Genomic DNA, 14,338 nt, shown 5'->3' on the forward strand with positions numbered 1-14,338 from the left:
AACAAATAGTTGCTACTAACTATTACTACTTGTATTATAAAGCCAGAACTTACCTTCACTTTCTTGTCCGCTGAACACGTTGCTATATATTTGTCATCAGCAGAGAATGCACAACACAGCACTTCATCGTCATGTGCCTCTATCTGAAGCAGGTTCTCCCCGGTTTCACTTTTAAAGACCTGGCAGCAAGCGGAGAACAGAAGCCTGGTTAGGCCGTACTGCCAGCTGGCTGCATCTCTAAGTGTCTCACAACATTGGCTCCTGCTTTATGTGCTACTGCTAGCTGAGAGAGTGTGTATTTCATATGCAGAAGAGTTATGTTCATCTAGTAAGCCAGCTCTGCACAAGTGTACACATAAACATCGCCGTCTATCACACCTGCCCAGGATCTATTAATAGTATATATAAATAAGGATGCTTTTCCCCTGCATGACCTGGTGTTGCAGAGATTTAGGAATACTGTAACACTATAATGGGCTCACAGTAATGTTATATCCAACATATTGATGAGTAGTGGTAATCTTTTTGGTGCCTGTTGACAGATGTATAGATGCACGGATAGAAGGTTATATGTAACTACAATACATAAAGAAGCCATAACTGGCCGAACTTGTCTTTATACAGGAAAGCAGCCTGCCAGGAGAAGGAAACGGCTACAATGTGAAAAGCAATTGCATACCTCGTACAAGAAACAACTACTTCTCCACAAAGTGTCAGGAGGGGAAACATGTAGGATCCTGGTTATTGTGCAAGATGACAAAATCTGCTGGCCAGTTATTCGTTTATACATAATTCCCTATGATTGAATAGCAATTAAAAATTATGTAGTGCTCCTGTAGCAGGATCCAGTGACTTCAGTTGTCCCTCAGGAGCAGGCATTCTATCTCAGACTTGATCGCCGGGCTACGTTAGGAAAATGGGCAAGACCATGCTACACTGCAGGTTGGATGGTTGTAACATGTGCAGAGAGAGTTATGCTGTGTACACACTGATACAATCTGCATAAGATCCAGATAAGATTTTGACTATATAGTCAAAATCTTATCTGGATCTCATGCAGATTGTATGGGTTTTATCCCAAGCGATCCAGATGCGTTCAAGATGCGCGCTCCCATATCTTAACCAGAAAGTCTTGGCTGCCCTGTCTATATAGTGCAGATCTGCACTATATAGTCTAAATTGTATGCAGATAGTGTAAATTGTATGCAGATAGTCTAAATTGTAATCGCATCTGGATCTTATGCAGATTGTACTAGTGTGTACACAGCATTAGATTTGGGGGGGTTATTATGTTTCTGTGCAGGGTAATCACTGGCTGCTTTATTTTTACACTGCAATTTAGATTTCAGTTTGGACACACCCCACCCAAATCTAACTCTCTCTGCAGTGCAACATGGTTTTGCCCATTTTGAAAACAAATTTGCCCTGCGATCAAGTCTAAATTAGACCCATTATCAACTCTGTGATTGGCAGGATTATTAGGGATATTAACCCCTTCATGACAGAGCCAGTTTGTGCCTTCATGACAGAGCCCTTTTTTTCAAATCTGACATGTCTCACTTAAGTGGGGATAACTTTTTTTTGCTTTTACTTATCCCAGTGATTTTGAGATTGTTTTCTCGTGACACATTGTACTTCAAGTTAGTGGTAAATTTTGGTCGATACAGTCTGTGTTTTTTTGTGAAAAATACCAAAATATCGTGAAAAAATGGAAAATTTAGCAATATGCAAAATGTTAAATTTTCTGCTTGTGAGACAAATAATCATACCACTCAAAATAGTTAATAACTAACATAGACCATATGTCTACTTTATGTTGCCATCATTATTTCAACCCCCTTTTCATTTTTTTGGACACTAGGAGGCTTCAAATATGACTAGCAAATTCTCAAATTTTCAAGAAAATTTCAAACACTGATTTTTTTAGGGACCAGTTCAGTTCTGATGTGACTTTGAGGGACTTGTATGTGAGACACCCCCATAAATGATGCCATTTCAAAAACTGCACCCCTCACAGTATTCAAAACAGCATTTTGGAAGTTTGTTAACCCTTTAGGTGTTTCACAGGAATTAAAACAAAGTGTAGGTGAAATTTCAAAATTTCTTTTTTTTTGCAGAGTTTCAATTTTAATACATTTTTCTAACAAATACAGTAGATTTTACTAGAGAAATGTGACTAAAAATTGATTCCCCCAATTCTTGTGTTTTCAAAAATATCCTATATGTGGCCCTAGTGTGCACGTTGACCAAACCACAGGCTTCATAATAGAAGGAGCACCTACTTGATTTTGGAGCCTCCTTTTTATGAGATTTTTTTTTAGGCACCATGTAGGTTTCTAGGCACCATAAGTGCTAAAAGTTAGGAACCTTCCCCACAAGTCACCCCATTTTGCAATCTACACCCCTCAGGGAAATTATCTAGGGGTATAGTGTACATTTCAAACCCCCAGGGGTTTCACCAATTTTGGTACAACTGGGATGTGAAAATGGAAAATTAAATTTTTTTACACAAACATGCAGTTCTGGCTCAAAATTTTTCATTTTGACAAGGAATGAAGGAGACAAAGCACCCCAAAATCTGTGCCCCAATTTCTCCCGAGTACGGCAATGCCTCACATGTGACCAAAAAATACCAGTGGGGCGCATAGCAGGACTCAGAAGGGAAGGAGTGATTTTTGGATTTGGCAGCACAGATTTTGGTGGAATGAATGGTGGGTGCCATGTTGCATTAGCAAGACTCCCAAAGCACCAATACAGTGGAAACCCCCCACAAGTCACCCCATTTTGCAAAGTACACCCCTCAGGGAATTCATCTAGGGTTATAGTGTACATTTCAAACCCCCAGGGGTTTCACCAATTTTGATACAACTGGGATGTGAAAATGGAAAATTACATTTTTTTACACAAACATGCAGTTATGGCTCAAAATTTTTCATTTTCACAAGGAATGAAGGAGACAAAGCACCCCAAAATCTGTGCCCCAATTTCTCCCGAGTACGGCAATGCCTCACATGTGACCAAAAAATACCAGTTGGGTGCATGGCAGGACTCAGAAGGGAAGGAGTGATTTTTGGATTTTGCAGCACAGATTTTGGTGGAATGAATGGTGGGTGCCATGTTGCATTAGCAAGACTCCCAAAGCACCAATACAGTGGAACCCCCCCACAAGTCACCCCATTTTGCAAAGTACACCCCTCAGGGAATTCATCTAGGGGTATAGTGTACATTTCAAACCCCCAGGGGTTTCACCAATTTTGGTACAACTGGGATGTGAAAATGGAAAATTAAATTTTTTTACACAAACATGCAGTTCTGGCTCAAAATTTTTCATTTTCACAAGGAATGAAGGAGACAAAGCACCCCAAAATCTGTGCCCCAATTTTTCCCGAGTACGGCAATGCCTCACATGTGACCAAAAAATACCAGTTGGGCGCATGGCAGGACTCAGAAGGGAAGGAGTGATTTTTGGATTTGGCAGCACAGATTTTGGTGGAATGAATGGTGGGTGCCATGTTGCATTAGCAAGACTCCCAAAGCACCAATAGAGTGGAACCCCCCCACAAGTCACCCCATTTTGCAAAGTACACCCCTCAGGGAATTCATCTAGGGGTATAGTGTACATTTCAAACCCCCAGGGGTTTCACCAATTTTGATACAACTGGGCAGTGAAAATGAAAAATTAATTTTTTTTACACAAAAATGCAGTTCTGGCTCAAAATTTTTCATTTTCACAAGGAATGAAGGAGACAAAGCACCCCAAAATCTGTGCCCCAATTTCTCCCGAGTACGGCAATGCCTCACATGTGACCAAAAAATACCAGTTGGGCGCATGGCAGGACTCAGAAGGGAAGGAGTGATTTTTGGATTTGGCAGCACAGATTTTGGTGGAATGAATGGTGGGTGCCATGTTGCATTAGCAAGACTCCCAAAGCACCAATAGAGTGGAACCCCCCCACAAGTCACCCCATTTTGCAAAGTACACCCCTCAGGGAATTCATCTAGGGGTATAGTGTACATTTCAAACCCCCAGGGGTTTCACCAATTTTGGTACAACTGGGATGTGAAAATGGAAAATTAAATTTTTTTACACAAACATGCAGTTCTGGCTCAAAATTTTTCATTTTCACAAGGAATGAAGGAGACAAAGCACCCCAAAATCTGTGCCCCAATTTCTCCCGAGTACGGCAATGCCTCACATGTGACCAAAAAATACCAGTTGGGCGCATGGCAGGACTCAGAAGGGAAGGAGTGATTTTTGGATTTGGCAGCACAGATTTTGGTGGAATGAATGGTGGGTGCCATGTTGCATTAGCAAGACTCCCAAAGCACCAATACAGTGGAACCCCCCCACAAGTCACCCCATTTTGCAAAGTACACCCCTCAGGGAATTCATCTAGGGGTATAGTGTACATTTCAAACCCCCAGGGGTTTCACCAATTTTGATACAACTGGGCAGTGAAAATGAAAAATTACATTTTTTTACACAAAAATGCAGTTCTGGCTCAAAATTTTTCATTTTCACAAGGAATGAAGGAGACAAAGCACCCCAAAATCTGTGCCCCAATTTCTCCCGAGTACGGCAATGCCTCACATGTGACCAAAAAATACCAGTTGGGCGCATGGCAGGACTCAGAAGGGAAGGAGTGATTTTTGGATTTGGCAGCACAGATTTTGTTGGAATGAATGGTGGGTGCTATGTTGCATTACCAATACAGTGGAACCCCCCCACAAGTGACCCCATTTTGCAAACTACACCCCTCAGGGAATTCATCTAGGGGTATAGTGTACATTTCAAACCCCCAGGGGTTTCACCAATTTTGGTACAACTGGGCTGTGAAAATGAAAAATTACATTTTTTTACACAAAAATGCAGTTCTGGCTCAAAATTTTTCATTTTCACAAGGAATGAAGGAGACAAAGCACCTCAAAATCTGTGCCCCAATTTCTCCCGAGTACGGCAATGCCTCACATGTGACCAAAAAATACCAGTTGGGCGCATGGCAGGACTCAGAAGGGAAGGAGTGATTTTTGGATTTGGCAGCACAGATTTTGGTGGAATGAATGGTGGGTGCTATGTTGCATTACCAATACAGTGGAACCCCCCCACAAGTGACCCCATTTTGCAAACTACACCCCTCAGGGAATTCATCTAGGGGTATAGTGTACATTTCAAACCCCCAGGGGTTTCACCAATTTTGGTACAACTGGGCTGTGAAAATGAAAAATTACATTTTTTTACACAAAAATGCAGTTCTGGCTCAAAATTTTTCATTTTCACAAGGAATGAAGGAGACAAAGCACCCCAAAATCTGTGCCCCCATTTCTCCAGAGTACGGCAATGCCTCACATGTGACCAAAAAATACCAGTTGGGTGCATGGCAGGACTCAGAAGGGAAGGAGTGATTTTTGGATTTTGCAGCTCAGATTCTGGTGGAATGAATGGTGGGTGCTATGTGGCATTAGCAAGACCCCCGATGCACGGTGAAATGATGAACCTAATAATCCATCGATGTGTGGTATATTTTGAAACACTCCTTTATACATAGGCCGGGTTTGTCGGGGCAAGTTTCACAGTGGAAAATAGTTTCCTTTCTTATTCCCTTTTTATAGCAAACTTTGCACCTTTTTTGTGTCCTGCCCTTTCTTGCAGTGGAGGGGATTTCGTTGGGAAAATGCTGCCCTGGTACAATACGGGGGCCAGTACTAGAAGTACTGGGGCCCTCTGCCTGCTGGTTCCCAAATATTAGGCCCTTTATGACTTCCTCTTGAAAGTGCATAAATGTCCCCCTCTGGCCGGTAGAACGGAATAGCACGTAAGCGTTATACAGTGCCATCTGGATGATATACACGGCCAGCTTCTTGTACCAGATATTTGTTTTCCGCAGGGCACTGTACGGCTTCAGTACCTGATCTGAAAGATCCACTCCGCCCATGTACTTATTGTAATCTAGGATACAATTTGGTTTTGAGGTGTGGGTACTGGTACCTCGTACAGGGATGGAGGTGGTACTGTCTCCATGAATTGTTGTCAGTATAAGGACATCCCTCTTGTCCTTATATTTGACCAACAACATATTTTCGGTGCATATTCCCCTGCTTTCACCCCTTCTCATTACTTGGGCAATGTGCGTTTTGGGGAGGCCTCTTTGGTTCTTGCGCACAGTACCGCAAGCTGCTGTACCTCTTGAACCAAGGGCCTTAAACAGGGGGATGCTGGTGTAAAAGTTATCCACATAGAGGTGATAACCCTTATCCAGGAAGGGGTGCATTAAATCCCAGACAATTTTGCCACTAACACCTACGAGGGAGGGGGGGGCATTCTGGCGGTTCAATTCTTGAATCCTTCCCTTCATATACCCTAAACTTGTGGGTGTACCCTGTGGTGCTTTCACACAGCTTATACATTTTTATGCCATACCTTGCCCTCTTACTGGGAAGGTACTGGCGGAATTTAACCCTTCCTTTAAAATGTATAAAGGGACTCGTCAATACAAATAAATTTTTCAGGGATGTATAGCTCTGCAAATTTGGCACTGAAATGATCAATGACCGGCCTGACTTTGAATAGCCGGTCAAAGGTGGGATCATCTCTGGGTGGGCACTGTGCATTATCGGTGTAATGTATAAATTTATGGATTGCCTCAAAACGAGTCTGAGTCATGGCCATACGGTAAAATGGGGTGCTGTACAGAACATCTGTACTCCAATATTGCCTAATTTGTGGCTTTTTTACTATGCCCATATGAAACACCAGACCCCAAAACGTCATCATCTCTACTGCATCTACAGGGGTCCACCTAGCAAATGATGACGTGGGGTTTTGAGCAATAAACTGCTGGGCATATAAATTAGTTTGGTCCACCATTAAATTTATAAAATCATCAGAGAAAAATAATTTGAAAAAGTCAATTTCTCTGAGACCTGTGGAATCAAATTGGATTCCTGGCATGGCCAAAAACTCAGGAACCTGGGGCTCAAAATTGTCTGGTGGTGGGGTCCATACGAGATCAATTATTGGGGGGGGGGTCTCAGCTGCTCTACGGGGGCGTCTTTGAGGGGGTCCCTCATCACCAGAGGAGGAAGAGGAGCTTAAGACGAATCCTTCAAATTCCCCGCTTGCATCACTGGCTGTGTCAGAATCAGAGGCAAGCATGGCATATGCCTCCTCCACTGAATACATTCTTCTGGATGACTGGGATGACATTTTTATTTTTGTGTTACTGGTAGTGAAATGTTTCAACACGTGTATAGTGTAGGGGGGGGGTACAAACTTTATTTCAACCCGGGGGGTATGTAGTGTGTTGTGTGTATGTAGTGCAGAACAAAAAAAATACTTTATACAAAAAAAAAAAAAATGAAGGGGTTAAAAAAAAAAAAAAATTGAAGGGGTTAAAAAAAAAAAAAAATTGAAGGGGTTAAAAAAACAAAAAAAAGGTCCTGCGCCAAAAATTGAGCACAGATGTTGGTCAGTAACGTCTGTCACTGAACAGCGCTCAAAGGCAACAGGCAAAAAAAAAATAGATCAACCCTGTGCCGAAAAAGCTGATCAGTGATGTACGTCACTGATCAGCGCACAGTGGCCACAGGACACCCACAAAATCACAGTGTGTGTAAAAAAAAAATTAAAAAAAGACCACACAGCACCCACAAAAAAAAAAAAAAAAAGGTGATCAGTGATGCGACACTGATTACCAGTGAGGGGCAGCAGGTGCACAACCTTTGGTGCAACTGGCAGCAACTGACAGGTATATATAAAAAAAAAAAACCTCTGCACCCCCAAAAAGTTGCTGATCACCTCAGATATAGTGATCAGCACAAAAGGCGGGGGTAGCAGACACAAAATATACACTCTCTATCACTCTCTGTCACTATCTCTCTCTATCTCTCACTATCTCTCTCTCTCTCTCTATCTCTCACTATCTCTCACTATCTCTCTCTATCTCTCACACTGCAGCAGCAGCACTGACAGTTATATGTATAAAAAAAAACCTGCACCCCCAAAAAGGGGGGGTAGCAGACACAAAATATACACTCTCTATCACTCTCTGTCACTATCTCTCTCTATCTCTCTATCTCTCACTATCTATCACTATCTATCACTATGACACTGCAGCAGCAGCACTGACAGTTATATATATAAAAAAAAAACCTGCACCCCCCAAAAAGGGGGGGTAGCAGACACAAATCTCTCTATCTCTCACTATCTATTACTATCTATCACTATCTCTCACTATCTATCACTATCTATCACTATGACACTGCAGCAGCAGCGACAGTTATTTATATATAAAAAACCCCTGCACCCCCAAAAAGGGGGGGTAGCAGACACAAAATATAGCTCTCTCTGTCACTATCTCTCTATCTCTCTCTATCTCTCTCTCTCTCTCTATCTCTCTATCACACTGCAGCAGCAGCAGGAATTCTCAGGAAGTCAGATCCAGGAAGCGTCCAGCACGCTACAAGCAGTGATCAAGTGATCAGGTAAGGTATTTGCAAGGATCAGGTAAGTATTAGCAAGGATCAGGTCAGTATCACGGCAGATAGGCACGGTGACCGCTCTGCACGCTACTCCAGACCGGAATGGCGTCTGCAGCGCAGTCACCGTTAGTTTAAATGTCGCGCCTTGGCTGTGATTGGTCCGTGGGTCCCACGGACCAATCACAGCCTTGGGGGCAGGTGGGGTGAGGGTGGGGTGAGGTGTCATCGTCACCGATGACCCCCTCATGCCCCCTGACGCCCGGCGGTGATTGACACCTGTGTTACCAAGCGTCTGATTCGCTGCCAACACAGGAAAACGCTGTGAATGGCTGTTCACACTGAACAGCCAATCACAGCGATCGCCGACGGGGGGGCGACATCGCAGCCCCCCCTGGGCATGCAGGGACATGTCTGCTGTCAGGGACAGCAGACATCGTCCCTCTGTCACTGCGTCTCGAGACGCAGTGACAGTTTAAAGTCATGACGTATATATACGTCATGTGTCGGGAAGTACTTCCCGGCCATGACGTATATATATACGTCAAATGTCGTGAAGGGGTTAAAGCATATGTCCAATTAATGAAAACCGTGAAGGGAATCTAATTTTAGGCTGGCAATGCGCTTTTTTGACTGATGGTCATTATTGGGCTATCTGCTTCTAGGCAGTTATACTATATCCTATGTGTTATCAGCCAAAAACGGGCCATTTTTCGTCTGATAAAATGTGGAATCCACAATACTACTGCTTCCAGACTGCAAATGCAGGGTCGCAATGGGATTTTTAAATGGTTTAGTCCCGGTGCAACCCTGCATGTGCAGTCTGTTCAGATCGCATCAGTGAACCGGCAATATTGCCGGATCGCTGATGTCATGTGGTGGTGCTGCGGAGTGTCATTGGGGGTGGGAAGGAGGCAGCGCTTAGAGCTGGCACTGCTCCAAGTGCTGCCTCCTCCATAGGGTGAACGGGAAACGGGTGGCTCGACCCCAATAACCCATTCACACTGCACAGCAACAAACCGGTAAGAACCCTTCTTCTTAAGCGGTTCGAATTGCCATGTTGCTACTTACTGGTTATTTGTAACCAGTAACCCCATTCACATCGCACCAATTAGCGGGTGGAACCAGCATGAACCTGGTAATTATGTGCGATGTGAAAGGGGTATAAGTATCTGGACCCATGTCTTATTGTGGCTCTGAGGGCCTGAGGAGCTGGCTATCAAGGCTATTTGGACAGCCCCCAGAGGATCCATTATCTGCACTAAATTACCATGGCTAATTGGATATGTACTACAACTTACCCACTACATCCAATCTGTGATTACATCCGTTGTTCTATTGGCATCCTCTTCTAGTTGCTTCAGTGGGGCAATCAGATCAATATTCAATTACACTCCAAATCAACATTCACACACACACACACACACACACTGCATCTGGTTGTATTTACTGTATAAAGGGCTGGGGTAGCCAACCCTAGTCCTCGAGAGCTACCAACAGTGCATGTTTTGCAGGTCTCCTCACAGAACCACAAGTGAGCTAATTAGCTCCATCTGTGTATCTTTTAAAATTTGTCAGTGATTAATGAGTGCAGCTGTGCAGCAGCTAGGTTGTCTGGAAAATTTAAACTGTTGGTAGCTCTCGAGGGCTAGGGTTGGCTACCACTGATATAGGGGGTTATTCAGACCTGATAGAAGCGGGGCAATTTAGAAGACCCTGCGATGAAATACACACCGCCCAGACAGAGTGAAGACTCGCCCCGTGCAAGGCTGCGAATGACTTGCGAAAATCACACCGATCGGTGAATAGCTGCAAATCCATTCGCAACTCACTCCCAATGAAATGATTTTCCCAGTCTGTCATGTTCTGAAACAACGCAGAACCTACTTTGCCTGTGTGATAGAAACAGGCTGATTAAGGCCGAAGTAGACGTCACACGCTCCTTGAAAGTACTTGTGGAATGCCTCTGTGTTCCCTGACACCTCTCAGAAAATGGACGGTAACCACCCCCCCAAATGCCAGCTTCCTGTCAATCTACTAGTGAACGGCTTGCCATCAGGAAGGACGCTGGATTTTTTTCACTGTTTGGTCTCATGCATGCGCACTACGGTGCGTACACATGCACAGTTGATCAATAATCGTCTGCCTTGCCAAATCTGCAATCAGATCTGAATAAACCACATATTTTTTAGTTAGTAACTATGTAGCAATAGTATCCTGTTCTTAAACCAGCAATTAGTAAATATTTTTTATGGGTGCTGATGTTTCGCACTCACTCAGCTAATTGGAGGGGGCCGGGAGATGTAGTTCATCAAAAGTTTCTACCGTAAAGCTTATCGCATGTTCTCCTCATATTCTAATAATACACTAATGAAATACAGTCATTATGTCATATTTTGCTGTAAAACACATCAGCGTACTTGCATTATAGAGTTTATAGAGCTACCTGTAAGGTTTTATCAGCTCCGCAGGAAGCAATCCTCTCACCATCATGAGAAAAGCACGCGTGGTACACGGCCTCTTTGTGTGGACGTACTGCTAGGCTGGCCAGGTTCCGCATGCTTTGCTTGTTTCTACAAATAAATAGAATAGTACATGGAAAACCAAATAACTCAAGCTTCTAAGGTGTCATGGATTTGAAGTGTTCCTCTGCCTTTATTTTGGTCAATAATATTTGCATATATGAAGTCACAGCACTGATTGACAGAGAGTTCCAGGTGTTGCTATCAAGAAATATCCACTTTGTAAAGACTTCCATTTTTTACAGCTTCTTGGATGTATGTCAAACTGAGCAATCCCACACAAATAGAAAATCACTACTTCTTACTCAATCAGTATTTTCTGTATAAGGAAGAAGGTCCTGACGATGTTCTGAAACAACTCAGAAAAAAAAACAGATATAGTGCAAATGGTACGATAACCATAGATTTAAAATTTTAATGTCCCACTCACATAGTTGATGAGTGGGACATCAAAATTTTAAATCTCTATGGTTATCGTACCATCTGCACTATATCTGTTTTTTGTCTGCATTGTTTCAGAACATCGTCAGGACCTTCTTCCTTATACAGAAAATACTGATTGAGTAAGAAGTAGTGATTTTCTATTTGTGTGGGATCGCTCAGTTTGACACTATTTTTGTTTTCTCTGTATACCTCAAACTTTGGTGAGTTTTTATTTGGTGTCATTAGAGCTGTACCCCACCAGGTGGCGCATTTAGGAAGTTTATAAATTTCAGCTTCTTAGATGTGTCCTGTAGGGATATGGTCACTAGGTTGACTCAGTGGGTTGACCAATGAAGGTCGACAGGGCTTAAATCAACATCTGAAATAGCTAAGGTCCACAGGGTCTAAAAAGGTCAACAATGGAAAGGTTGACACTCAAAAGGTAGACATGATTTTTTCACTTTTATTTAAGCCGACATGTGCAGACAGGTGGTATTTCATAACCTACCATCTACTAGGGCGTGGTGGGAGAATATAATAGTGTGCCCGAAGCATGGCGTGGGCGCGGTACACATAGCCGGGGTCCATGTCGACATTTGGGACAAAAAAAAAACACCTTTTTGACTGACCCATTGCCTTTCCCATTGTCGACCTAATACTTATGTCGACCATCCAACCCTGTCAACCTAATGTATGCAGACCTTCATTAAGTCTACCTTATGACCCATACCCGTCCTGTACAAATCTAACATGCCACTTGTACGGCATAAAAAAAAAGTGTTTTAGAGCGGCAATCATTTAAAAGGCAAAACTTGCTGGAATTCCCGCACAGTATGCAGCTTGCAGGCTATTATTTAGGCACCTCTGTGCACATTTTTTGTGTTTAGGAAAGCTGCGACCAGATATGAAAAAATATTCTACAAATAATACAGTGGTGCCCCTTTTTATAATGCCACCATTTCCCACTAAAGCAGATATTCAATACCACGTGAAAAATCTGCAATTTTGGGGGGCGAATTCGACTCACCTATTCAATCCCTGTTGAAAAGAATTTTCTCCTGGGTGAAAAACGCATAAATTGGCAAAATTGCCATAAATTCATGTGGTTTTTGGCGAATTCGCGGCCATTTTTGTACATCGCCCCTCAATAATGTACTAAAAATTGGTTGAAAATTGCCCAAATAGTACATGCCTAACCTCGGATTCTGATCCGATGAGAAGTCCCATGATCGGATACGGCAGCACTTGCTGAGGTCGTGTATGATATATTATGGGGTCTATTCAATGCCGCTCGATGAGCAGTGGTGAGGGGTTTGTATGGCGAGGATGGCTTTTATTAGTGAGGAAAAGCCATCCTCGCTGTCCAATCACCTCACTGGCCGCTCAACGTATTCTACGTTCCGGGGAAATTAACGGCGAGGATTCCCCTAAACGGTGAGGTCCGCGAGTCTGCTGCATTTTGAGGTGAGCCTAGCTGTTTTGATGGCCACACTTGCCGTCTCCACCATGCCTCAGGGAACAGACGATGTGGAAACGGCGAGTGCAGGGGGTGAGTTGAATACTGATGGCGAGCTATCGGCGCTGCTTGCCGTACAGCTCGCTGTCAGTCGCTCGCGCCCCTGCAATGAATATACCCCTATATGCTAAAGCACCGCAGTTGATGATGTATCACATGTGAGGCTGCATGCGTATTAGATTAGTGTATGGCCACCTTAAATGTAGAAGGAAAACAAGAAAACGAAGATTATAAACTTTGGGGTCAATTCAATTAGATGGGAGTTTGCAAAGGCAAACTTGCAGCATAAAATGCTCATACATCATGGCAATGCGATGGAAATGACTATTCGCAGGATTTGTGACGAAATCAGGCTACTTTTCTGCAAGAGGTGACCTGAAGTGGGGAAATCATCCTTACTAGAACTTCCAACATGCTAGTGGCAAAACACCTATCACAGCAATACAATGCCTTAACATACATGTCCCACATCATTTACACATTATTTATACAATTTCATCCGAAACAGACTCATCTTTATTGAACAAATTACAGTAATTAAATTTAAACCCCTTCAAGTGCACGATTATTCATTGGAAGGGTGTTTCAGACATTCTGCATTATGCCTTATGCCTTAGCTCAGTGGTTACCAAACTTTTTTGCATCACGGCACACTAGATTATCAGAATATTTGTCAAGGCACCCCTAGGTGCAATGTTTGGTACCGGGAATTTCAGAAAACAAAATTAAATTAAATAAATTGTTTTTATATGTCATCCTTAGGTCCATTTATGTGATGAGGGACAGAATTCACTTCTGTTTATCCACATTATTAAAAACTGGAAGCCACAAGCACTGATTTTGCCTATTACATTGACCATAAATAATTTGAATCTGTTCTGGACAACCAAACCAAGGCACCACAGGGAGCCTAGGCACACAGTTTGGGAACCATTAGCCTTAGCTTTTCTCTGAATCAAGGCTGGAAATGCTAGACTGTGGGTTGTAGGTTGGGACTGCAGAAGAGCTGGCACTTAAGATTGAATCTGTGGCATTAAAGGCGAAGCTCCAACCCCATACAACCTCCAGCATACAAGTACAATTATAAAAGAGAACAGTAGGGAAACAAAATGAATGACAAATTCCAGCATGACTGATTCAGAGAACAGGAGTCAATGGTAAGCAGGCCAAAATCTTATTTTTCTCCACCATCAATGATGTCACTGGACTATGTGACATTCTTGCGAGCACACTGGTCTACCTGGCCAGGGGAATGGCGGGCGGCAGGTTGCACCTTGCAAATCTGGTTGGCAGGAAGCAGAATCTGATCGCCATGGCAACCTGGCCCCTGGGATTTATCGCGCTCAGGCCTAACTGATCTAATACCCAACGGTCATATAATAGATAATATAATAGATTTACC

General features: G+C 43.1%; 1 protein-coding gene across 3 annotated transcripts in view; it reads right to left on the reverse strand.

The window, feature by feature from the left end:
• APAF1 (apoptotic peptidase activating factor 1) overlaps positions 1 to 14,338 on the reverse strand; it is a 90,372-nt gene that overhangs the window by 52,997 nt on the left and 23,037 nt on the right. For all 3 annotated transcript variants that reach the window (XM_083182196.1, XM_083182195.1, XM_083182193.1), the window contains exons 13-14: positions 10,922 to 11,048; positions 54 to 179 (exon numbers count right to left, since the gene is read on the reverse strand). In XM_083182196.1, the coding sequence (XP_083038322.1) occupies positions 54 to 179; positions 10,922 to 11,048 (253 nt within the window). The remainder of the gene's footprint in view (positions 1 to 53; positions 180 to 10,921; positions 11,049 to 14,338) is intronic.

The sequence above is a fragment of the Crinia signifera genome, chromosome 4 (assembly GCF_055691185.1).
Source record: "Crinia signifera chromosome 4, ASM5569118v1, whole genome shotgun sequence".
NCBI classification, from domain to species: Eukaryota; Metazoa; Chordata; class Amphibia; order Anura; family Myobatrachidae; genus Crinia; species Crinia signifera.